General features: G+C 41.3%; 1 protein-coding gene and 1 long non-coding RNA gene across 3 annotated transcripts in view; both read left to right on the top strand.

Annotated features, from left to right (window-relative positions):
* Positions 1–26,811, top strand: part of KPNA6 (karyopherin subunit alpha 6) — a 48,294-nt gene that overhangs the window by 199 nt on the left and 21,284 nt on the right. Inside the window, exon 1 of one of the 2 annotated variants that reach the window (XM_058303985.2) lies at positions 25,793–25,882. The exons of the other annotated variant lie outside the window; for it this stretch is intronic. Coding sequence (XP_058159968.1) covers positions 25,864–25,882 — 19 coding nt within the window. The 5' untranslated portion in view covers positions 25,793–25,863. Of the gene's footprint in view, positions 1–25,792; positions 25,883–26,811 lie in introns of those variants that run through there. 2 annotated transcript variants of the gene reach the window in all.
* Positions 2–6,923, top strand: LOC139439694 (uncharacterized). Its single transcript, XR_011649707.1, has 2 exons — positions 2–6,514; positions 6,750–6,923. It is a non-coding gene; the product is annotated as an uncharacterized lncRNA (long non-coding RNA).

Raw genomic sequence — 26,811 nt, 5'->3', positions numbered from 1 at the left:
GTTGGGAAGTCGAGCTGAGAAAGTCTTGGAGCACGGGGTCTGGCAAGACCCTGTCTCCGGCCTGCAGCGGCTGTCTGAGACCCCTTCAAATAGGTCTAAGGCGGAGAAGCCTGGCCGGGAGTGTCTCAGGCCAGTTTGGGGCCGGGCGAAGGCCCACGCGAGGAGCAGTTTTGGGGGCTGGTTCTGAGGACACCTTGGCACGCCAGGAACATCCACGTGGTAGCTCTGGGCCCTTGCTCCGGCGTTCCCGCAAACTAGAAAGAGGCCGACCCTCCGCCCTGTGCTATGATTGGGACTGGGGGACGGGCTCCCGGCTGCAGGCCGGGGCGACGCTGAGAGAGCCTTCTCCGGGCGTGTGTTTGGCAGACGCATGTCTTGACTGGATTCATTGGCTGCCCTGAATTGGGGCATCCTACCTATGTCGCGAGATCGGGTCCTTCGGTGAGAGGAAGGCAGACAAGCCAGCTCAAGGCCCGTAACTAGGGGCAAGTCAAGCTGAGAAGAGCTTGAGCCGCTGAAGGCCAGGAGAACTTCCCTTGGCCGAGGCGGAAATGGAGAGGTTCGGTTGAGCTCAGAGTGACAGCCCTGGTTGTGGTAGAGCTTTTGGTCAGATTCTGGTCGGGGACTTCAGCTTTCTGGGCTCGGCTGTGATTAGGAGGAGAGGATCGACCTGTTGCTGTTTCTCAGGGTACTCCGGCTGGCAAGGCCACTGCTCAGGGCGAATAGGAAGATGAAGTCTTTGGAGTCAGCAGTGCTATCTCCTCCCTAGCAATACAGATTTAGTCTGCCAAGCTTTTTCTCTATGCAGGCACTATTCTAATTGCTTTACATGTCTTATTTCACTTTATTCGCACTGCAAAGCCCTAGTTTTATAACCGCTCTTCCTTATGGCCCGGCCCTCTAGTGGCTGGGCCGGAAGAAGGAGAGAAAACAAGCTTTTAACCCTAGGCGAAGTTGTAAAGGTGTTTTTCGCTTGTGGGTCCTCTTTGAAATCATTAATCAAAAGGAAACTGAGAATGCCCAGAGTGAATTGCTAAACCCCAATACTTGGGGACTCAATGATACTCTGGGATTGAATCTTGTAAAATATCATAAATATCCCCTGAGGAAACAAATTATCCACTTGAGCTGTGAAGCAGTGACTTTAGAATCAGATCTGGTGTTGTGATCTGACCTGCCACATCTTAGCTCTCTTCCAGAGAAGTCACTTAAATATTAGACGCAGCAGTGCATGTGGAAAACATTTAGGACCATCTACAATAAATGTTATTTTCCTTCCTGAGCCTTCATTTCTTCATCTCTAGAATGGCATGGTATTATCAGGGTGTTTGGGGGTTAAATAAGATAACACATGGTGTTTGGAGCCTAGTAAGGACTCTGTAAATGTCAGAAACCATCCTTTTCAACCTTCAGTCATGTTCCTTTCCTTAAGCACTCTGGTTCTAGAATCCTCCATTGAGTGGTAAGCCTGTTAGGCCTGTGTTTGTAACTGCAGCTTTATGTATCAATGAAAAACTTAGGGGCTTTTATGTTTGCAGACTTTGTATTGGCCTTCAATTTGAAAAGCACTTCTCCTTCCAAAGGAAAGAGCTAATGTTTAGCTTATTAAGCTAAGTGAGGTAAATTTGGAACCTCAGAGAAGATAACACAAGTAGTAAGGAGCAAAGCCAAGAGTGACAGTCTTACCTGTTTTGCTGCACCATAAGCCTCTAAGAAAACTTAAGATGTGAAGTAAAATTAGTCTTTTTCTGGTAGGCCTCAAGATGAAAATTAATTGGAGTAACAAAACCTGACCAGGATCCGGAAGGGGATTTTTAGCCTAGAGTTAAGTAACCTCCCTTGTCTTTGCAACTCCATCTCAAGAACCTCTCCCCTGCTCCACCTTGTCTTTCTGAACATGGAGCTGTTGGCTTTTTTGGCTGACCTTTATACCTTGGGGGCGAATCCAGAGTAAGAATATATTTAATTCTAATGTTGACCCTGGGGTAGTTTGGGTTATCTCCATTTTACAAATGAGTAAACTGAGGCTTTAAGATTGAGTGACTTGTTCAAGGCTAGTGATCTAGACCCTGTGGTTGCTGGGGACACAAACATGGCCTATCCCTACAATCCCTTGAGTCCAGAACCCACTGTGTTTCATGGCCTCTCAGGTGTACTCTCCTCGAGCTCTAAGCTATAGCCTATACTGTTTTCCCTGTACCAGACTTCACTAGCCTTAGGAGATGGCTATGGTGATTTCATTGTCTTAGGAGCCATATGGAATGATGCTTGCAGCTTTGGGGTTTGTTTATTTTGACTCTCCATAGCAGAGACCACAACTTCTGAAGGATATCTTGGCAGACACTCATTGTCCTGTCACCATTCCTACCATCTTGCTAACGGGGAATCTGGCAGCATGCCTTAGGGGAAGCTGGGCCCCACTCCCTATCCCCAGGGGGCAAGCCTTGATTAATCTAAAACTCTAAACTAATCATCATAATTCTGTCTCTCTGGCCAGTGATTGATTTAGGCATGGTATGACGCAGTTCTGGCTAATTAGATATGAGGCCAATGGGGGACTTCTGGAGACGTCTACTTTATTTATTTATTTATTTATTTATTTTTAAAGATTTATTTTTATTTATTTAATTCCCCTCCCCTCCCCCAGTTGTCTGTTTTCTGTGTCTTTTTGCTGCGTCTTGTTTCTTTGTCCGCTTCTGTTGTCGTCAGCGGCACGGGAAGTGTGGGTGGCGCCATTCCTCGGCAGGCTGCTCCCTCCTTCGCGCTGGGCGGCTCTCCTTATGGGTGCACTCCTTGCGCGTGGGGCTCCCCTACGCGGGGGACACCCCTGTGGGGCACGGCACTCCTTGCGCGCATCAGCACTGCGCATGGGCCAGCTCCACACGGGTCAAGGAGGCCCGGGGCTTGAACCGCGGGCCTCCCATGTGGTAGACGGACGCCCTAACCACTGGGCCAAAGTCCATTTCCCTCTACTTTATTTAAAAGAGATTTACCAGCTTTTATAATTTGCCAACTTCTATTTTAACCCAGGTTTCAAAAAAGTGTGAGTCTCAAAACCACAGAGATGTGAAAACTACAATAATAATAGCCAACACTTATATAGAGCTTGCTGTGTGTTTGGCACTCTAAGTATCTTACATAGTAATAATTCATTTAATTCTCAGATTCTTATGTGATAGTTGAGGAAACTGGAAGCACAGAGATGTTCAGTAGCTTGCCCAAGGTCATAACTAGTAAGTGGGAGCCACTTAATGAGGTAGTATGATTCTATCCAAAGTATGAGCTATTAACAGCTATGTTCTGTCTCTGGAAAGGAAAGAACCCTTTTCTGCCTCTGAAATTGCTTTTTTGTTTTTGCTACCTGAAATTGCATTAGCAATTTCGTGATCATGAGGCAAAATTTATAAGTAAGACAGGCAGTTCTGAGGTTGAGGATAGAGAAGATGGAAAAATCTGACCTCTTCATAACATTTTTGAGCCACTGAATTACGGAGCTTTTTTTTTTTATCTCTGGACTTAAATGGGATAATGAAGGCCTCTTCTAGTTAGCTTTTGGCTGCAAGTAACTAAACCTTTCTAACCTTGGGAACAGAGGAAGTAATTGAGCCCATCTCTTCTTTTAGTTTCCCTCCAGCCTTGCCCAGCCACCCCACAGTTTGAAACAACTACTTTCAGAGAATATACTAGGCCATCAGTTACCACCTGTGCCCCACAGCATCAAACTCACTCCTTTCTCCTCCCTTCCTGCTGCACTTAAGTTAATGGTGTGTCATTGACCCAAACACTAGGACGGGAAACCCTATTTATTCATCTATGGTTCTTTTCTACCTTTCTGTATTGACAATTCTTGGATACTCTATGATCCTATCTCTTGAGACCTCCCCTAAATTGCCTTGTGTATGTTTTTTCATAGCACAACCCCACAAAGGTATTTATTCTATGGTTTTTAGCCTTTCTGAGTCTTTCAGGCTCTTCAAAGTGAAAATTGGGTTAGTATTATTTTTAAGGTTGTTAAAATACTGGATGTCAAAAAACACTTTGTAAATTTAAAGGTATTATTACTTCAGAAATTCTCCAAACTGATCTCTGTTCTATAACCTGTCCCACTACCACTAAGAGTTCGGCATTGTTACTATAACACATATCTGATCTTCTCACTCTCCTCCTTAGCTTGGAACCTTTATTGTCTCCTTGTTGCCTACAGGATAAAATCATAACCATAGATGTATCATTCAAGGCCTTCCTATTGACTTTAGAAAAGTCTTATTCCATTTATTCACATATCCAGCATTCCATTCAGACTGCTGCCTTTTGTATATCAGCATTTCTGTTGGAAAAAATGGTAAAAGCAATACCACCCCCACTATCTTTTCCTATGAAAATCTCACATGTTCTCACATGTTTAAATGCTACTGCCATCATGAACCTTTCCCAAATACTTTGTTTTCCAAACTAGAAGTGAACCTCCTTCTGAATTCACAGAACTTTGTTCCTAACTTTTTATAATGCCCTTTGCATTTTCTTTCCTGCATTTCAGGTTTTTCATTCTGTAATATAATTAGTTCTCTGGTTAGTTACTTCATCTTCAGAGCCATATTTTCCTCATCTCTAATAGTATCTATAGACCTCATAGGGTTGTTCTTAGGATTAAATGAGGTAATGCATGTAAAGCATTTTAGCATGGTGCCTAGAACATAGTAAGCACTCAATAAATGATAGCTAATAGCTTTTAGTCAGTTAGTAGACAAATATTTACTATGTGTCAGCCCCTATGTAAAGGCAAATCAGTCTTTTTTCTTCAAGGGGAAGGCAGCAACGTAATTGGCATACTTGTCATACACTCATACTTTTAGGGACCATCCAGGCAATAGTTATTAATTTCAGCAAATTTTTATACAGTACCCATATATTGGAGTAATGGAAATGTTTTGAAATGGACTGAGCTTATGATAGCGTAAGTCTATGATGAAACTGAGAGCCCCTGAGTGTATACTTTGGATGGGCTGTACAAGGCAGACGACTGTATAACACAGTGAACCCCATGGCGAATGATGGAATGAACCTTAACTGTACAAATATGAGAACATTCTCTCAAGAACTTTAACAAATATACAATACTAATACAATGGTGCTGAATAAGATGGTTTGTGGGAAAAAGATATCAATTATAATATATGGCCTATAGATAGGAGTGTTCTTTCATCATTTGTAACAAATTTGTCACAACAATGTAAGATGTTGGTGGGGCAATGTATGGGAATCTTGTATGGTATGCATGATTGTTATCTAAGGTCCTTTGTTGCCAACTTGCAGAATTCCTTTAGCATTTCTTTTAGGGCTGGTCTAGTGATGACAAAGTCCTTCAGCTTTTGATTATCTGAGAATGTCTTAATCCCTCCCTCATTTTGAAATACAGTTTTACTAGTACCAATCTAGTTTCAGCAGTATACAAACTCTCTACTCCTATATATTTCTGCCCTTCCCATTTTATATTATTGTCTCAGATTACATCTTTATACATTATATGACTATTAACATAGATTTAAAATATTTTTTACATATTTGCCTACTAAGCCATAGGTAGGGGAGGGGAGAGCAGTTATAAACCAAAAGTATAATGCAGGATGTTATATTTACTATATAGTTACCTTTACCAATGTTATTTCTTCTTAGGGCTTTGAGTTACTATCTAGTATCCTTTTATTTCAGCCTGAAGGATTCCCTTTAGTACGTTTTATAGGGTAGGTCTTCTGGTAATTAACTCTTTCAGTTTTTGTTTATCCGTAAATGACTTATTTTCTCCTTCAGTTTTGAAGGATCTTTTTGCTAGATAAAGAATTCTTGGTTGACTTTTTTTTTTTTCTTTAAGGAATTTAAATATGGCATCCCACTGTCTTCTGGCATCTATGGTTTCTGGTGAGAAATCCTCTGTTAATTTTATTGGAGATCCCTTGTATGTGACAGGTCACTTCTCTTGCTTTTAAGTAAAAAAGACAAGTCCTAGAAGGTCTTTTAAAGTCAGGAATATTAAGTATTTCTCTCTGTTTTACGACTTCCTTTCTCATGGCAAATGGTTGAGGGCACACTACTTCAAGCATTCAGAAAAGAGCCTATAAAAGTTGAGAGTTGCAGATGTGTCTTCATCAAAACTCTAGCTGTCCCCACCCCTGAGGAGGACTGAATGTTTCTTTTTTTGTGATCTCACCATACATGATTCAGATTTTTGGGTCTGCAACTAATGAGCTGTGTAGCTGTCCTTGGACAAATCACCTAATATCTTTGGCTTCTGTTTCTGCATACTCATCCAGCTCCAGCTGATAGGCTAGCTAGGTTCTGTAGGCCTTGTACCTTCTCCATCAAATTTACCATGGTGAAGGTGCCTGTTTCTTTTCAATGTGTCAGTGTCATCACATTCTATTTCAGCCATCCATTTGGTTGGAGAGCCAGTGATAGGACTTTTGAAGGAAGCTGCAAATACAGCAACACCTGATCATTTGTTCTGCCCAAAGGTTTGGTAAGGCACAGTCAAGTTTTTCACAATTTAGCAAAGATGCTTCCAGATCCGTCCCCTTCAGTAGAACACCTGAGAAGGACAAAGCTACAGTAAGGCACTTCCTTTCCTCCAGCAGCATCTTGTCCTTGGCCCTCAGCCCCACCCAAACAGGGGTATGGGAGGACCAGGGCGACTCCCATCCTTTTGCCCAGAACGGGTTTCTTGCAGATGTCTTACTCCATTGCCTGGTATACAGCAGAGAAACTGGCACCTCTGGAGCTGCTGTGAAGAACCAATGAGCTGAAAAAGGGGCCGCATCACAAGGAAAAGGAGTGAAAGGGAAAAGAAGAGGGGCCCAAGAAAAAAGTGTCTCAAAGTCCTATTTGTTGTAGAATTTTGACAATTTTGCTATAATAAATCTTGCTGTTGATCTCTTAGAGTCTGTCCTACCTGGAGTTCATTGAACATTCGGGGGTGTGTATATTCATTGGGTTTGCGAAGTTTGGGACCATTATTTCTTCAAATACTTTTTTTTTTTTTCTAAATTTTTAAAATTGATTTATTTTTAGTTGTGGTAAAATATACATAACAAAAATCATTTAACCATTTTATTTTATTTTATTTTATTTTAAAGATTTATTTATTTATTTAATTTCCCCCCCTCCCCTGGTTGTCTGTTCTTGGTGTCTATTTGCTGCGTCTTGTTTCTTTGTCCACTTCTGTTGTCGTCAGCGGCACGGGAAGTGTGGGCGGCGCCATTCCTGGGCAGGCTGCTCTTTCTTTTCACGCTGGGCGGCTTTCCTCACGGGCGCACTCCTTGCGCATGGGGCTCCCCCACGCGGGGGACACCCTTGCGTGGCACGGCACTCCTTGCGCACATCAGCACTGCGCATGGCCAGCTCCACACGGGTCAAGGAGGCCCAGGGTTTGAACCGCGGACCTCCCATATGGTAGACGGACGCCCTAACCACTGGGCCAAAGTCCGTTTCCCCATTTAACCATTTTAAGTAGACAATTCTTGGACATGAAGAACATTGACAAAATTGTATAACTCTTACCACAATCTGTTTCCAGACTCTTCATCATCCTAAATCAAAATTCATACTCATTTAGCAGTAACTCCCCATTCCCCTCCTATAACCTTTGGTCACTACTGCTCTGCTTTCTGTCTCTATGAATTGCTGATTCTAGGTATCTCATATAAGAGAAATCATAAATAATTGTCCTTTTGTGTCCGACTTATTTCACTCAACATGAAGTCAAGCTTCATCCATGGTGTAGTATGTATCTGCCCTTCTCACACTGGATAATTTCAATAGTCTTGTCTTCAATTTTGCTGATCCTTTCTTCTCCCTCGTCAAATATGCCGTTGAGTTCATCTAACAAGTTCTTTATTTCAGTTAATGTAATTTGCAATACAAAGTACAGTTCCTTTTTAAAACTTTTTATTTTGTTCATATAGTATTTTCCTAATTTCCTTTAGTTCTTTGTATATGTATTCCTTTTAGCTCATGGAACATATTTAAGACAGTTGATTTAAAGTCTTTGATTAGTTGTTGCAACGTATGTGCTACCTTGGGGAGTTTTCTTGCAAAATCTTTTTTTCCTGCATTAATAGGCAGTACTTTCCTTTATCATTGTGTGTTTTGTAGTTTTTTGTTGCACACTAGACATTCTGAGAATTTTCTTGTTATAATTCTGAAAGTTCAGTTCTTGTACTCCTCTCTGGGATTGCTAAGTGTTTGTTGTGCTGGTGGTTATTGGTGAAATTCACTGATATTTACCATAGTTTACCAGCCTCTTCCTTCAGCTCTTCCCTGCTGCCAGTGTTCCATTAGATGCCACATTTCCGAAATAGTTGATTCAGACAGTTCCTGCCCGTTGCATAGTTGTTTTCATGGAGGCACTGATTTTTGGAGCTTCCTACTCTACTGTCTTCCCACATTCCTCTTCCTACTGTTTTTGTTTTGTTGTTGTTGTTTTTTTATGAAGTACCAGAGATTGAACCCAGGACCTCATACCTGGGAAGCAGGCACTCAACCACCGACCAACATCTGCTTCCCACTTCCTACAGTTTTTAAGTTGCCTTTTTCTTGATTCAGAGCCCACCCAGTTACTGCATCCCTTTAACTGTTTCTCCGGGCTCTGAGAAAATTTGTTCTGCCAGTTTTTGCTGGTTTTTCTTTGTTACTTTGGGGACCAGAACCTCGGAATTTTTCACTCCACCATCATGTTGACATTGCTCCCCATGACAGCTTTTTAATTTTGAATTTACATTTGAGGTACTTCTGGGGCATGGTTGGAAAGAACAGTTGGTTATTAGATGTGCTGTGGATGTAGATGGAAGCATGAGCATGTTAAGCCTTCAAAGAGGCAATAGTTGTCTAATAAGATGTGATTGATATTGCTCACCTTGGGATGAAGTGAATGGTAGTGAAACAGGCCCTTTTTTAAACCTAGGGCTCATTGATTGGTTCTTGTTATTGAGCTTTGAGGAGGAGAAAATGGAATCAAAGGATGAAGATTCAGAGAAATGAGAGTATTAGGAGGAAGGGTAAGGTAAAACTACCTATTAATGGGGAGCAAGAAAATATAGTCATCCTCTCCTGACAGTTGCTTTCATAGGGAATTTTGTTGTTGTTGTTGTTGTTGTTGAGGTACTGGAAAGCCAGTACTCAATGACTGAGCCACATTGGTTCCCCAGAGTTGGTTTTTTTGTTCGCTTGCTTGTTGTTTGTTTTTTGCTTTTTATTTTTAGGAGGCACTGGGGACAGAACCCTGGACCTTGCATGTGGGAAGCAGGCGCTCAACTGCTTGAGCCTCATCTGCTTCCCCTTCATAGGGAATTGGGGCCTTTCAGTAGGGGCTGAAAAGAAAAAGGAAATGCCATCGATTCAACATTTTGGTGCTAGACACCTTCATATTATTTCATTAATTCTTCAGGGCCCTGTATAGTTTTTTATCCCATTTTATAGATGCAGAAATGGAGTGGATAACATGCCTATGCATATACATTTGGAATTGGAACCCAGCTCACCTGACTTCCAAGTTAATGTATTTTACATGGCATCATTTTTTAAGGAGTTGATAGTGTCTGAGGGACAACTTTGAGATGTTTGCCAGTGGCATGTGTTATGGAAGTGGAGAGGATTCCCTTTTTGTGGTCTCTTAGCGTGTTTTCTCTCCCCCATATTGCCCTGTGCTTGTCCCATATGGGGCTGCAGAAGATTGCCTGCCAAATCTAGGTCTTTCTTTTTGGATTCATGTATACAGGTTAGAGAAATCCCTGCTTTTGTTTTGTCTGAAGGGCTGTTGGAAAGGTCCTTTCTCATATTATTAAAGTTAAAATGAAGAAATAATCCAAATATTAATGTAATTCAGGCCACTTTGAGAAAATACTGAAACCTTTCTGTCAAAAAATTGGTCATGGGGCTATAGAGTAGAGACCAAGTAGCCAGCTGATCTCTCTCTGATCACTGTTCTGATCTCAGAGGTATTTTGCTGCATGAAATGTTGGCTTGTTCCCAGAATTACTTTAGGGCTTCCGGTATCCTGATCTTTGCTCCTGGTAAACTGCTAACCCTCTTCATCCCCATTACTTTCAGGCATATTAACCAGACATACTAACTAGCCTTCTAAGACCACTTCAGAGCTTACCACTTAGTAAAGATAATTCTCACTCCCACCCTCTGGACTTATTGCACATATACATTTATTATCTTTTAAATTCTTAATGCTATGAGACTTAGGTTATAAATCTCCCTAAAGGGGAAGCGGACTTGGCCGAATGGATAGGGCATCCGCCTACCACATGGGAGGTCCGCAGTTCAAACCCTGGGCCTCCTTGACCCGTGTGGACCTGACCCATGTGCAGCACTGATGCACGCAAGGAGTGCCATACCACACAGGGGTGTCCCCCGCATAGGGGAGCCCCACGCCACAAGGAGCGTGCCCTGTAAGGAAAGCCACCCAGTGCGAAAGAAAAGTGCAGCCTGCCCAAGAATGGCGCCACACACATGGAGACCTGACACAGCAAGATGACGCAACAAAAGAAACACAGATTCCTGGTGCCGCTGAGAAGGATAGAAGCAGTCACAGAGGAACGTACAGCGAATGGACACAGAGAGCAGACAACTGGCGGGGGGGAGGAGATATAAATAAGAAATAAATCATATGAATCAATCAATCAATCTCCCTAAAGACAGAAACTTTTACACAGTACCCAGCATACACTTTTACTGAACAATAAATCACATATCTGTTGGACCAGTTTGGAGATAATCATTTGAATGTTATATATATTTGAGTCCTTGAACAGTACAAGTGCTTAGAATATATTCAGTAAGTTTTATGAATTGTCGTAAAGGAAGTTGAGCTTTTTGCTTTTCCTATTTTAAGTAATAAATTTTAATCCTTAGGAAGGTGAGAGCCACCTGATTCGTCCCATTCCACAAGAAATAATTGGGAAATTTTCTTTTGAGAAATGTAGACATTCTCATCCTCCATCCTTAGGTCTGAGCATTGCATTTACATATAGATCCAAGGGCCACAAGGACTAATAAATCCTGGGAGAGAATTAGGACAATGAGGTAGGACTATCAACTGTCTGGTTGGTTCAGTACCTTAGACCCTGAACTTTGAATAGATAATTAAGTGTGCAGAAAACAGTTTTTCCCCAAATGACTTTTTGACTAAACCACCTAGTTTATAGATTCAGCATTGTTTCCTAGAGTGATTGCTGTTGTGAGGATACTGCCAGAATGTGAGCAACCCTATTATGACCCCATTGTGGACTACCCCAATTGTCCAGTAGATAGATGAGTCTCTCCCTTTATCTTGGTGACTGGCAGTTCTGACAAGCTTGCAAATAACTCCCCCAGAGCCTCATGCTGTTAGACCTATTTCATGTTTTCCTTTTTTTTTTTTTTTCCTTGTTTGTAGTATTTCCTGGTCATGAGTCTCTGAGAGAGATTCTGGAAGTTGGAAAAGCCATTTCCCAAATTTAATCCTAGTTTACCAGCACAGCATTTTACTATTTGCAAAGTACTTATGTATATTCCTTTGTTCACTGTAACTCTGATAGACAGGAAAAGGGTAGGTACTGTGAACATTTTTAAAATAAGAAAATTGAGGTACAGATAAGTGACACCCAAGGTTGTACAATTAGTAAATAGCAAGACCAAAACTCAGATAGTGTGGCTTTGTAGCTCTTTTCACTAATACCACACTGCTACCACTCTGCCTGTTGGTAATTCACCCAGCACAGCTGCTTTCTGTCAGCACTAAATGTTTCTTTCTAATACAACCATTGAAGGTACTCTGTCCATTGACAGATTGTTGAACTTTTAAAAAGATTCTCACAAAATGTAAAACATTCAAGAAATTATACAACCCACTTGTGCTCCAATCATTTGCTTCCATTGTTAGCATTTTGCCCACGATCGTGATTTCTGTCAGGCGAAGCCAAAATTTGCAATATGATTTTTAGCAGACCGAAAAAAAAATTTAGTTTAAATGCAAAAATATTTTTGGCTTGAACATTTGGATGGCATCTGATGCAAATAGAATATTAATCCTTAAGACAAAATGTTTTTGGAAGAAAAACTTTGAGAGGAGACAAGTTTTTGAGAGTCTGTTTAGGGGTTAAAGTAGTACTTTAACTCATGACTTTTAACAAATACCTAAGCTAAGATGAATTGTTCCTTTGCTGTCAAGGAAGGGTTCACAGTTTCACTAAATTGGGTTTCAGCCACAAAAGATAGTAGTGTTTTTTTTGTTGTTTGTTTGTTTGTTTCTTCTTGAAGGAGGAGCCCTTGGTTATATTTCTCTGTTGTCCTCATTCCTGTCCCTCCTTTATGTGCTGTTACTAGTAGCGTCAAGACTGTTACTTTTTAGCTGACATTGTATCAATAAGTAAATAACAGAAACATAGTGATGGCTAGGGAAATCTGAGGGCTCCAAGTCTGCTCAGAGCTGTTCCATAAAATCCATCACCAACAAAAAAGGATGTGGTTGTAACAGAAAAGCACTTTTTAACATTCACATTTACAAAATAAAGTCAGTTAAAACAAAACAAAAGATATCAGATCTTAAACCACACTTAGGGGCATTTGTTTCAGCTTATCCTCTTTCCCTCAACTTTGTGTCATTAATGTCATTGCCCCTTCTTCCACATACATGTACCCATGTTCATATATATACAGAGTTTCAAAAACAGGAATGGGAGGATTAACTCAGGTGATTGTTTTTTATTTTTCCTTTGAAGTGGCAAATAGACTTCAGTGCTACCGAAATACCAGCCGTTCCCTACAGTGTTCTACTTCTTCTCTGCACATGTGTTTGTTTCAGCTATTTGTAATCCTTGTTCCTGATAAGAATTGGACCACATCTCATTTGAGAGACTGAAGGTGACTTTTAGGATGCTAGAATCCAAAGGAGCATTGACATTCATGGGAGCACACTCCTTCCAGGAAACAATAAGGAAGTCCCGTTGTGGCTAAAATGCTATTGATTAAGTATAGTAATGAAGAAAGTATTGACCGTAGTCAGGAAGACCTGGGTTAAACATTTCTACTTATTAACTGGTTTCTTCTGAAAGTTATGCCACAATTTTCTCTGCTTGTAAAATGGGGATTCCACATGAGCTTGGATTTAAAAGCTAGAGGGAAGCGGATGCAGCTCAAGCAGTTGGGCATCCGCCTACCACATGGGAGGTCCCAGGTTCGGTTCCCGGTGCCTCCTAAAGAAAACAAGCAAGACAGTGAGCTGAAGGGACAGGCTGGTATGGCAAGCTGACATGAGATGATGCAACGAAGAGACACAACAGAGAAGCACAATGAGAGACAACAAGCGGGGAATGAAGGTGGCTCAAGTCATTGGGTGCCTCCCTCCCATATGGGAGGTCCCAGATTCAGTTCCCAGTGCCTCCTGAAAATAAGACGAGCACACAGCTATCGGACACAGAGAGCAAACAGTGAGTGCAAACCACTGGGGGTAGTGGGGTGGAATAAATAAATAAAATAAATCTTAGAATAAAGAAGCTGAAGAAATCCTTACTAAATCATTATCAATCCAATTTTAATTTTCCCTGGGACCATCCTCTCTTTGGGGTTAGAGATTGACTTTGGAATATATGAAAGCGCTTTCAAGAAAGGTGTCCTAGGTTTTAGTCTGGATTTAGTACATAAAACCAATTCACCATGGCCAAAGACTGGATAACCTGAAAAGACTGCTTCACAACTAGCAGTAAGAACAGAGATGTGTGACTTTCTTGGCAGCAGTATTATGATCTTTGCCTGCCCTAGTACCTGACACAGGTCCCCTCTAGTGGGTCACAGAAACAAGTAGCTTGATACAGAAGGGAATTTGATGTATACTGCAATACTTTCCTTAAAATGTTGGTTTAATCTCAGAAATCATTAAAATTAAAGGCATCTTAATTAAAGATAAGTTCATTAAACTATTAAAGTCTTAGAAGAAAATATGTGGGTAAATCTTTGCGACCTTGGATTAGGCAACAGTTTGCCTTGGGAAGTTGATAGCTAAAGGGTATGGGGTTTCTTTCTAGGGAGAAGAAGATATAAGGTTGATGATGGTGATGGTTGCATAATTCTGTGAATATAGTAAAAACCATTAAATTGTATGTATACTTTAAATGAGTGAATTTTATGGTATATGGATTATATCCTTTTTTTTCCCTAAAGGAGGTACCGGGGATTGAACCCAGGACCTCATATGTGGGAAGCAGGCGCTCAACTACTTCAGCTCCATTCACTCCTTGAATTATATCTTTTTTTTTTTAAGATTTATTTTATTTATTTCTCTCCCCTTCCCCCCACATTGTCTGCTCTCTGTGTCCATTCACTGTGTGTTCTTCTGTGTCCACTTGCATTCTTGTCATGCGGCATTGGGAAGCTGGCTCGCTTTTTTTGTTGCATCATCTTGCTACATCAACTCTCTGTGTGCGGCACCACTCTTCGGCAAGCTGTGCTTTTTTTCGCGCGGGGTGGCTCTCCTTGCGGGGGCACACTCCTTGCGTATGGGGCACCCCACGTGGGTACACCCCTGCGTGGCATGGCACTCCTTGCAGGTGGCAGCACTGTACGTGGGCCAGCTCACCACACAGGTCAGGAGGCCCTGGGTATCGAACCCTGGGCCCTCCCTTTTTAAAAATCTGCAGAAACAGGGAAGCGGCTGTTGCTCAATCAGTTGGGCTCCTGTCTACCATATGGGAGGCCCTGGGTTCGTGTCCCAGGGCCTCCTTGTGAAGGCAGGCTCACCTGCACACTGTGGAGACCTGCATGGCCCACAAGTGCCATTGAGAGCCGACTGAGCAAGGTGACACAACAAAAAAGGGAGACAAGCGAAAAAACACAGAAGAGCATGCAGCAAATGGACACAGAGCAGACAACAAGCAAACTGCAAGGGGGAGGGGAAATAAAATAAATACAGACACAGAAGAGCACACACTGAATCGATACAGGGAGCAGACAGCACACAAAAAGCCGCAAGGGGGAGGGGGATAAAAAAATCTGCAGAAACATTAAATAATTTATATAAAAATCCAAATTTTTAGTTTCTCTTGAAAATCAAATTTAGCAAGTCTAACAAAAACTTTTAGACATTGGAAAGAAACATGAAAGAAAATGGTCTTCCAATACTTGAAAGAATATTATTTCAAGGGCCTAAGGTGTAGGACCAGTATAAGTTACTGGGTTGTGGGTCTCATTCAAAATAAGGGATATGAAGTGGACTGATTTTGGAAGTAATAAGTTTCTTACCACTCGTGTTCAAGCATAGATATAAGTAAGGGAAATTAAAGAATGGTTTGAGAATCAGAGAAGAGACCAGCCTAATAATCTGATTCATTCTATGGAACCTGTTTAATGAAGTGACAAGCTATATAGAACAAGTAGAATGAGGTAGTCTTGACTTTTATTCCTCCCCACTGCATTCCATTTGGATTGGAGATATGGCACGGAGAAATCATACCCTATTACTGCCAACTTCTCTGGTTCCAGAATCAAAGCTTCAAAGGTAGATTCTAAAACCATAGTATTTGTTTATTCTTGAAGCCAAGTTTCAAAATACTTTCAAAGTATACATGAGTGTTCTTCACTAATAATATTGCTTTAATTTGTCTGCCATGGAGCTGACATGCCAAATGCCACTTAGTTGTTTTTGGTTTTTTTTGACAAATCAATTTTATTGATACATATTTAAAAAGCACAAATCCATCCGAAGTATACAATCAATGGTATTTGGTATAATCACATATTTGTGCATTCATTCATTCATTCATTATTAGAACACTTTTATTATTTCACTAATAATAAAACAAAAACAACCAAAACTTATCACCTCTCAGTCTCTCTGTGCATCCTCTGCCAAGCATGGCTGCTATTCTTTTTCCTTCTCTCTAGTATATTTGTATTTATATTTTGTAAAAAGTCTTATATATGCAATAGTGCCCATAATTGTGTTGTGTCTTTTTGTTTGTTTGGTTTTTTTTTTAAGATTTATTTATTTCTCCCCCCCCCCCCCCCCCCCCCCCCATTGTGTGCTCTTGCTGTCCATTCACTGTGTGTTCTTCTGTGTCCACTTGCATTCTTGTCATGCAGGACCGGGAAACTATCGCTTTTTGGTTGCGTCATCTTGCTGCATCAGCTCTCCCTGTGTGCAGTACTACTCCTGGGTGGGCTGTGCTTTTTTTCTTGCCGGGCGGCTCTCCTTGCAGAGCATACTCCTTGTGCGTGGGGCTCACCTACACGGGGGACAGCCCTGCATGGCATGCACTCCTTGCGCATGGCAGCACTGTGTGTGGGCCAGCTCACCACAAGGGTCAGGAGGCCCAGGGTATAGAACCCTGGACCCTCTATATGGTAGGCAGATACTCTATCAGTTGAGCCACAACTCCTTTCCCATAATCATGTTTTACATAATGTTTTGCTATCTTATAATGTCCCATGTTACAGTTTTAGCTTTCCTTCTAGTAATATACGTGACTTTAGACTTTCCCTTTCAACCACTGGTTTGCTGGTTACAAACACCATGATATGCTTTAACCATTTCTATTCATTTTAAGAGGTTTACAGATAACCTTTTTATACCACTCAGTTTTAATCATTGAATGATTGCTTGGATCCTGCTTGTCTGTATTCATCTTTCCCCATTTTCTTTGCAAGTACATATTTTCCTAGTCCAGATTATTGTTTTTGTATTTTTATTTTATTGACTTCATTGTAAAGCACTTCAGAACCTTTGGAACAATGAAGTTTAAAATGTTGAGTGTTCAGCTCAGAGGATCCCAAGGTGCACCTTTTTTCAGTGGTCCCATGTCTGGGTTCATCCCACACCAGCTGCCTCTGCCATGTCGCCCAAGTTCACCTAACTCCATTAAGATTAAAGTCATGTACCAGAAGTGAACCAGTAGAAAGTCGGTGCCATGTCTGCCCTGGCCCCCATGATTAGTCCCCTGAACTTGTCTCCAAAAGGATGGTGAAGACATCATCAAGGAAAGCAGACTTGGCCCAGTGGATAGGGCATCCGTTTACCACATGGGAGGTTCGCAGTTCAAACCCTGGGCCTCCTTGACCTGTGTGGAGCTGGCCCATGCATAGTGCTGATGTGGCAAGGAGTGCCCTGCCGCACAGGGGTTATCTACCACGTAGGGGAGCCCTACGCACAAGGAGTGCACCCCGTAAGGAGAGCCACCCAGTGCAAAAGAAAGTGCAGCCTGCCCAGGAATGGTGCCGTACACACAGAGAATTGATGCAGCTAGATGATGCAAAAAAAAAAAACCAGATTCCCGTGCCGCTGACAACAACAGAAGTGGACAAAAAGAAGAACACATAGCAAATGGACACAGAGAACAGACAACTGGGGTGGGGAGGGGAGTGAGAAATAAATAAATCTTTAAAAAAAAAAGACATCATCATGGTAACTGATGACTGGGAGGGCCTAAGGATTGGTATAAAACTGACCATTTAGAACAGACAAACCCAGATTGAGATGGTACCTTCTGCCTCTGCCCTGATCATCAGTGCCTTAAAGAATCACCCAGAGACAGAAAAAAAAAAAACAGGAAAATTTTAAGCACAGTGGAGATACCGCTTTTGATGAGAGTGTCAACATTGCCCAACAGATGTGGCTCTGATCTTTAGTTCGAGAACTCTCTGGAACCATTAAAGAGATTCTGGGGAGTACCTAGTCTGGCCTGCAAATTTGATTGCCACCCCCTCATGACATCGTAGATTACGTCAACAGTGGTGCAGTGGAATGCCCAACTAGTTAAGAACTACAAAGGAAAATACTCTTTAAAAGGATCATTTGACAACCAAAAGAAAAGTTATCAGTTGGAACATTTGAGAGCATGCTGTAAGTAAGCTCTGCACTGTGCCTTCAAAGGTAAATACAAGAGGTTTTGCTCTCAAAGATGTGTCTTGAAGTGAGAGGTAATGAGGGTGTGAACTAAAACTAAAACAGGGTTATTAGGGAAGCAGACTTGGCCCAGTGGATAGGGCGTCCATCTACCACATGGGAGGTCCACGGTTCAAACCCCGGGCCTCCTTACCCGTGTGGAGCTGGCCCACGTGCAGTGCTGATGAGTGCAAGGAGTGCCATGCCACCCACGGGTGCCCCCCTCCCTAGGGGAGCCCACGTGCAAGGAGTATGCCCCATCAGGAGAGCCGCACACACCAAGAGTTGAAGCAGCAAGATGATGCAACAAAAAGAAACACAGATTCCTGTGTCGCTGACAACAACAGAAGTGGACAGAAAAGAACACACAGCAAATGGACACAGAACAGACAACTAGGGTGTGGGGGGGAAGGGGAGAGAAATAAATAAAAATAAATCTTTTAAAAAAATAAAATAAAACAGCGTTATTAGAGGTGGTCAGTAGGAACCAGTTTGGGTTATACAGGTAAACTTAATGTAATTTACCAACTTTATTGTCTTTGGGGAGGAGAAAGTTTATGGCTTACTCAAGACTAGATGGATGGTGATTGCATTAACTCTGAAATAGGGAAAATAGGAGAAGGGAAATGAGCTGGAGGTAGCCTGTAGACATTTGGAAATAATCTTTCTGGCATGATGTTGTGACAATAGAGTTGGGTTTTTTTTTTTTTTAAGATTTATTTTTATTTATTTACTCCCCCCTCGTTTTTTGTGCTTTCTGTCTGCTCTCTGTGTCCATTTGCTGTGCGCTCTCTGTGTCTGCTCATCTTCTCTTTAGGAGGCACTGGAAACTGAACCTGGGACCTCCTATGTGGGAGAGAGGTGCTCAATGGCTTGAGCCACCTCAGCTACCTGCTTTGTTGTGTCTTGCATTGTCTTTCCTCTTTGTGTCTCCTTGTTGTGTCAGTTCACCATGCCTGTCCATCACACCAGCTCACTGTCTTGCTCATCTTCCCAGGAGGCACTGGCAACAGAACCTAAGACCCCCCATGTGGCCTTGTGGTAGACAGGAGTTCAATCCCTTGAGCCATATCTGCTTACCTGAAACTTTTTTGAGGGGCCAGGGATTGACTTCATATGTGCCAGGAAGCAGCACTCAACCACTGAGCTACACTTCTTCCCCAAGGGATTTTATACTTGGTGTAAAAGTGGAGGTTGAGCAGAGCAGATATAGCTCAGTGGTTGAATGCAGAAGACCAAAGGTAGAATTTTGGTACACACTGACGTTGAGAGGTTGGTATTGGAAGAGAAACACAGTTAAGAAACCTGAGAAGGAAGAGTGGTTATAGAGATTAGAGAAGAACAGGGAGAGGGGTGGTGCCGTCAGAATCATGGGTAATAAGTTTCAACAAGTAAAATAATCATCAGTGGCAAATTAGAAAGTCAAATAGAATGAATCCTGACAAGGTCCCTGGATTTAGCAATCTGTGTCCTCTAGTCTTAACAATGGTGGTTTTTTTTCCAGGGTTCATGTCTATTCTGTAGGGTAAAAAATAACTCTTCTAAAATCTGCTTTTGTAGATTGTGTTCCACTACAGTCATGAGGAAAGTTTCTTCTACAATTCTTTACTTACTTATTCAGGAAATATTTACGAAGAATTAACATTTATTAGCTAGATCTTGTGTTTGTCACTGTAGATGCTCACTAAGTATTCAACGAATTTTTGTGTCTGTAAAGGTCCCTGCCTTTACAGAAATTACACATCCTATGGGGGAGAGCAGACACGGATTATAATTTTGGTAACAAAAGAAATAAAGCAGGTCCTGTGACAAAAAATAAAACTTTACATGAGGGAAGATCCCAGCAATTCCTAGAGCTGGACAAGAGCATTGTAGGCAGAAAGAAAACAGGAAGTGTGAAGACTACGGAGCAGGAAGCAGCTCGATGGGTTCCACATACTGGATGAGTGGGACTGGAACAATGATGAATGAGGATAAATAGTTGCAAGTGAAGAGATGAGCTGAAGATGTAGGCAGGGCCTTGTATTATTCTAAATGGGAGAGGGAAGGGTGTATTTCCCATTTTATTGGGTGATGATGGATTGAGGAGAGTTGAGTTGTTTTAGTAGTAAAAGCAAGAGTTTGGGGTGACTTGGACTGAGTAGGAGTCAGGAGTTGGAAGAGATGTAAATACATTGAAGATATGTTTGGAGGTTAAATTATGACAGGATTTGGCAATAATTTAAAGAGGTGAGGGAAAGGAAAGGTTAAGGATGGCTTTTACCTAGGTTTTGGGTTGAGGAAGGTGTTATTATTGAAGGTAGTGGGAGGAAGTTAGAAATTTAGTTAGTTTGGGTCATCCAAGTGGAGATTTCATATAGACACTTGAATATGAGTCTGGTGCTCAAAGGAAAGGGCTGGGTTGGAGACATAAATTTGGGAGTAATGGGAATGGGTGAGAGATCACCTAGGGAGAGAGTGAAGATAGAAACCAATGTTTAGATGTAGGGATGAGAAGCCATCTGGAGAGAATGGTAAGTATGGATGAGATTCAGAGTAATGCTGTGGTGTCAAAAAAGCTAAGAGTGTTTCTTTCAGAGGGGAGCAGACGTAACTTAGGTGGTTGAGCACCTCCTTCCCATGTGTGAGGTCCTGGCTTCAATCCCTGATACCTCCTTTAAAAAAAAAAGTATTTCAGAGAGGAAGGATTATTAACTGCTGTTGAGATGAAGAAAACAAATTTCTGTTAGATTTGGGAATATGGGGATTTTTGGTAACCTTGATTAAAGCAGTTTCATTGGAGTGGAAGGAACAGAAGTCAGATTTGAATAGTTAAAAGAGTGAACAGAGCACACATATACAATGATAATGACAATGTCCATTTTTTAAAGTTGGGTAGATGTCACTTCATTTTGTTTTATATCATATATGTAAAGGTAAGAAACACTTAGAAATAAAATTAAAAGTGAATGGGGATTGAGCAGATGTGGCTCAAGCAGTGGAGCACCCACCTCCCACATGGGAGGTCCCAGGTTCTGTCCCTGGTGCCTCCTAGAGGAAGATAAGCAAACAGTGAGCAGACAATGAACAAAAAAACCCACAAACGAGCAGGGAGTGGATGTGGCCCTAGCAGTTGAGCACCACCTCCCACACGGGAGGTCCTGGGTTTGGTTCCTGGTAGCTCCTGAAAAAACAAAAACAACAAGCAAAACAACGATAAAACTAACTCAGGGAAACTTATGTGGCTCAGTGGTTGAGTACCGGCTTCCCACATAAAAGATCCCAGGTCCAATCCCCAGCCTCTGGTACCTTGAAAAAAAAAAGAGTGGAAACTTTACTTGAATCTGAATCTCTTCTGGCTTCTAGACCCAATTTCCAGTTTACAGGAAATAAAGGGGATAGGGACCTAAGTTAAGTATTCAACAAAACCAAAATGTGGGTCATTTCATAAGACAACTCATCTAATCTCTTCAGAAAGTATCATAGGTAAATTAAATGGCAGGGAGAGGGGGCTTTGTAGATTAAAAGTGACCAAATGTTGTTTAAAAAACAAAACAAAACTATTGTTTGGAGATACATACTGAAAGATGTGCAGTTGAAATGACAAGCAAGTTCCTGACATCATCTTTGTTTGTTTTTGTTTACAGGGTATGGGAGTAGGTGGGAGCATAGATGAATCAGTAGTGGCTGCAAGTTGATGATTATTGAATCTGGATGATGAGTGCTTTGAGATTCATTTTATTTATTCTGTCTACTTTTGTGTATATTTGAATTTTTCCATAATAAAAAGTTAAAAGACCAAATACACTATGTGAATCTTCAGTGGATCCTGGTTCAAAGACAAAATGGCTATAAAAGATATGTTGAAGTGATTAAGGAACTTTGAGCATGGACTAGATATTGGGTAGTTTGTTTTTGTTTTTGTTTTTTTAAAGACTTATTTTATTTATTTCTCTCCCCTTCCCTCCAGTTGTCTGCTCTTTGTCCACTCACTGTGTGTTCTTCTGTGTCCACTTGCATCCTCAGTGGCATCAGGAAACTGCATCACTTTTTTTTCATGCAGGGTAGCTCTCCTTGCAGGGTGCATTCCATGTGCGTGGGGCCACCCCCAGGCAGGGGTGCCCCTGCATGGCATGGCACTCCTTGCGCCCAGCAGCTCTGCATGTGGGCCAGCTCACCACATGGGTCAGGAGGCCCTGGGTATCCAACCCTGGACCCTCCCATATGATAGGTGGACACACTATCCGTTGAGCCATGTCCGCTTCCCTATATTGCGTAGTTTTAATTTTCTTAGTTTGAAATAGTATTGAGGGGAAGTGGATGTAGCCTGAGCAATTGCACTTCTGCTTACCACATGGGAGGTCCCAGGTTCCGTTCCTGGTGCCACCTGGAGAAGGTAAGCTGGTGTGGCATGCAGGTGGAGCAAGGTGATGTGACAAGATGTTGCACAAAAGAGACGCAAGGAGGAAAGAAAATGACACAGCACACCAGGGAGCTGAGATGGCTCAGGTGATTAAGTACTTCTCTTCCACATGGGAGGTCCTGGGTTCAGTTTCCATTGGCTCCTAAAGAGACGAGCAGACACAGAGAGCACACAGCAAATGGACACAGAGAGCAGACAGCGACCAGCAGGGGAGGGGAGGGATAAATAAAGCTTTAAAATAAATGACAATTAAAAAATAATAATATCGGAGTTATATACAACCTTAATAGATTCCGTTAATATATACAAAATATCATGTAGAATAAAATAAAGCATGTTAAATATTGTTGAATCTTAGTGGGGGATTTATCGGTGTCTACTGTATTATTTCATACTTTTGGTGTTTGGATATTTCCTAATATGGGGGCATAAAAATGGTTTCACTATTCGTGGAACAGAGAAATGGAGCAGTCGCTGGTGGGGGGAGGGGGATTGTGAGTGACAAGATGCACTCATAAGTGTCTTAATTCTCAGTATGTAGAATTATAGGTGGTGATTTTAGCTAGCAAAAACTGTAAATCAGCTACACCAAAATGTTGCCACTAACCTTCTATTCACTCACAGTAATTATTAGGTAGACCAGCAAGAAAAAGACAAAATTTAAATCAGTCTGTTTTGGCATCTTTGATCAAAAAACTAAGCCAAGTAAATTTTAGAATTTTGTTGAAAAGTTTGGATTTATTCTCCGTATCTATCACTTGTGTATTATCTTCCCACCCTTCCATCCCAACATCATGGCTTTTTTGTTTTGTTTTGTTTTGTTGTTTTACTTTGGAGGAATTTTTATTTGATTACTTCTGGTGGTGTAGGAATTAGTCCACATAGGGTCAAATGTACTTCAATGTTGTGGTTTGTTGGGTTTGTGTACTGGGGAGAGAATTCACTGCCAAAGAAAAACTTATACTGTGAAAATGAATTTCTATAAATCAGGTTTGGTAGGAGGAGCCCTCTTAGGCTGGGAGGGAGCAATTGCAGAGTCCTCTTGAGTTTACATTGTCTTTTTAGTAGGAATTTTCAATTGCTCCCTGTTCATCTGCTCTAATCAGAGGATTGACTGCCAGTAATTCTTAAGTTAAATGAATGTAATAGACCACAATAGGCAGAAGGACTAGTCTAAGGACAAGAGCCAAATTGAATGAAATATTCATATTGGGGGAGATGCAAAAAAAAGTGGTTCTCAGAGGTTGGGTGAAAAGAGGAAACCTTAGGAATCAGAGATCCAGATCCCCATTCTAGCTTCACAATTTAATAACTGAATGATCTTTTTTAAGTCATGGCACTTTTGAACCTGCTTTTTTAGATATTAAATAGATATGCTCCTAATTGACTTATCTTTTTCTCTTTTTTTTGCAGAGGCCAGTTAGCGCCTGTGTATGAAAATATTTTTTGAAAACAGTAGCATGATATGAGGTTTATTTATTAATTATTTGTTTTGTCCTCAAACCAGAGGTGTAAAACTTGAGCATGAGTACAGTCCCTGCCACTGCCTACTGTCCTACTCTTATAACTGTCCTCTTAAAAAATCATTAACCTCTTTACCCTTTAAGTCATTTGAGTTTGTGGTTAACTGAAATTCTGGGATATTAACAGATTTGTTACTATATCAGTGATAGAGCGTTCCAACCCAGAAATCTGACAGATTTGCTGTGAACAATAGCTTCGCTTTTCACAGAATGAAAACAATCTGGACTTTTTAGGACCAGACAGCCTCGGGTTGACTTTAATCAGCTTTCTCGTGTGACACTTAATCTCTAAGTCTCATTATTCTCATCTGTAAAATGGGGATAATGCCTACTTCTCAGGATTGTTGTGAAGCTTAGAGATTATATTTATAAAGAGTTTGGCACATTATCATACCTTTCTAACTTGCTAAGATTGTGAAATCTATATCCCAGTATATATGGTACAGGAATAGGGCCATAGTATTTTAACTGACAATCTTTTGTTGATACTTTTTGGCTGAGAAATTCCTGGTGAAAAGTGAGAGAAGGGGCCAGTTGAAAAAAAGCCACTTCCCCCTGAAAAGAGGCAGGTTTCTTATACTTTTGAAGAAAGATATCTCCTAAATGTTGGGAGATACCAGTTATCTCTCTTTATCTCTCCTCCTAATGCCACAACCTTTAATGTATATGCCCAAGAGTTAGCCTGCCTGATTTAAAGTCTTAGCTCATTGTGCTAGGGCAGACAATAACATTTCATCAGAGAGCCTTCCTTTGCAAAGAGGACAGCCAGCTCAACTTTAGCACCAGGACAAGAATCATAATTTGAAAAGGTTGACACTTTATGATGTTTGAAGATTGTCATGTCATTAACTAGAAAATAAATGCTGGTTCCCCTAACTCTGTGTGTATAGCTCTTTTGGACTCTTCTAGATAGATGCCTTCAAGTGATTGGTAACTTCTTGAAGTATAGACAGTGAACATTAGACTTTGGTTTGAAAAGTTCTAGAACCAGCTAGCTGTCCAGGATGTTTTAAGCACACATTTGTGAGCTTGAAGGTGTTATGACTTCATTCCCATCCCACACACAGGGTAGCTGGCTATATGTAGTATGTCTGTTTCTGAAAAGTATACATAATTTAAAAATTTTATGAATCTCAAATTTTTAAGCATAATGGTGATTAAATGGAGCCCTATAGTTTTTTAACCCTCCCCCCCCCAATGACTCCCTCATCTTTTTGCTTGTTGTTTGCACCCTTTGTCTGCTTGTTTGTTTTTTTTCCCCTTGTTTATTTTTACTTTAGGAGGCACTCAGAACCAAACTCGGGTCCTCCCGTGTGGGAGGTGGGAGCTCAACCACTTGAGCCACATCTGCTCCCGGGAGCCCTATAGTTATCCACATAGTATGTAACCTGAGCCTGTTTCTTTGAAATCTGTCGGTTAGGTTCCATCCCTATTTTGTATTATTATTACAAGTTTCTCAGTTCTAAATGCTTAGAAAATATAGCATTAGACATTTATTTTCTAGAAATGGGAGCTATAACTTGAGGGACCTATTCACTTTGAGAGAATTCCTTGGCTGAAAAAACCCAAAGGCAGTCTAAGGCAATCAGATGCTAGGAAAGGTTTATCTGTTATTGTGGATTTTCTTAGTAAGCAGGTGTAGCTCAGTGGTTGAGTACCTGCTTTGCATGTACAGGTTCCTGGGTTCAGTCCCCAGTACCTCCTAAAAAAAAAACCTGTTTTTTCTTGAACCAGCTCTAGCAGGTAAGGGAGTATGTGATCGAAAAAGCCCACTTGCCGCCTCAGTCCCTGAGAGCAAGCCAGCCTTCCTTTGGTTGCTGAGTCCAGATGTGCTTGTGCTTGCGTTCCTCCTTCCAACCTAACCTCGCCTTCCTGGCTTCTCCAGTGAAGTCATAAGCAAATATTTGTGATATTTTCTTGTCTCTATGGTAACTAAAGAAGCACTGTAGCCTGGTTCCCCCTTCCAGCTTCACTGTCAGTGCTGCTTGAAGGAGGGACAAGCTTTGGGAAAGCGGAGACTCAGAGTCATGAAAAACCATTTGTCAGGTAAAAGGGAACACCAGTCCACAGTGCTGCCTTTAGAAGTCTGCCCTGCACCTGTTAACTTTCAGGCACAGAGGTAATCAGGGATCCCAAAGGCAGGCCACTGCCCTCTCCTAGAACTTTTTGCAGTAAAAAAATGTGAGACTTGCACATACTAAGAGCCTGCTGCTGCTTTTGGTTCCCTAAGCTGCTTTTTAGAATGCCCAGGGGAACCTTTTCTGAAGTTGCATCTCTGCAGTATCCCTGGCTACAGAATTAAGTTGTCGTCCTCAACCTCCATTTTCATTCCTTTTACAATCAGGTTATCTTATAGATCACTTCCCCACCACCACCACATTTTTGTACTTTTCATTCATGTTCTCTTTCCTCTGCCCTTGCTTCACACTCCCAAGTTGAATTACTGCATGAAGACTCAGTCCAGATTTTATTTTTGGAAGATTTTCTTTAAAACTCTTTCATCACAATTGCTACCACCCCTCCAGAAAAAGGGCATAGAGTTAGTTGTCTTTCTGTGTTCCTAAAAACTTTTTCATCCTTTTGCAATACTTTTAGTGACTGTTTGAGGTTAGGGATTTCGAGGATGGGAAATGTCAATAAAGGAAGAAGCAAGCTGGTAAGTTGTCAGTCCTACCTACCCATACTTCAGCACAAGCAGCTTCACTTTTTTTAACAGGTTTTTTTGTTTTGTTTTATATTGAGATTCCATGTCAGATTTAATTGGAGAAGGTATATTGCAAAAATGTTTAAATCAATGTTTTAATAATTGGTCCTGCTGAACTAAATTGAATTCTTGGAGGAAAGCAACTACTGTCTGTCTGTGCTTCTTGGTAACCCCAGAATCCCTAATACAGAATGAGTCCTTGCATGGTAAACTCTCAGTAAATGCTTGTTTTTTTTTGTTTTTTGATTTTGAGAAGGAAAAATGGTTTATT

This window comes from Dasypus novemcinctus, chromosome 9 (assembly GCF_030445035.2).
Source record: "Dasypus novemcinctus isolate mDasNov1 chromosome 9, mDasNov1.1.hap2, whole genome shotgun sequence".
NCBI classification, from domain to species: Eukaryota; Metazoa; Chordata; class Mammalia; order Cingulata; family Dasypodidae; genus Dasypus; species Dasypus novemcinctus.
Note: the sequence above shows the minus strand (reverse complement) of the source record. Positions and strands in the feature narration are given on the sequence as shown.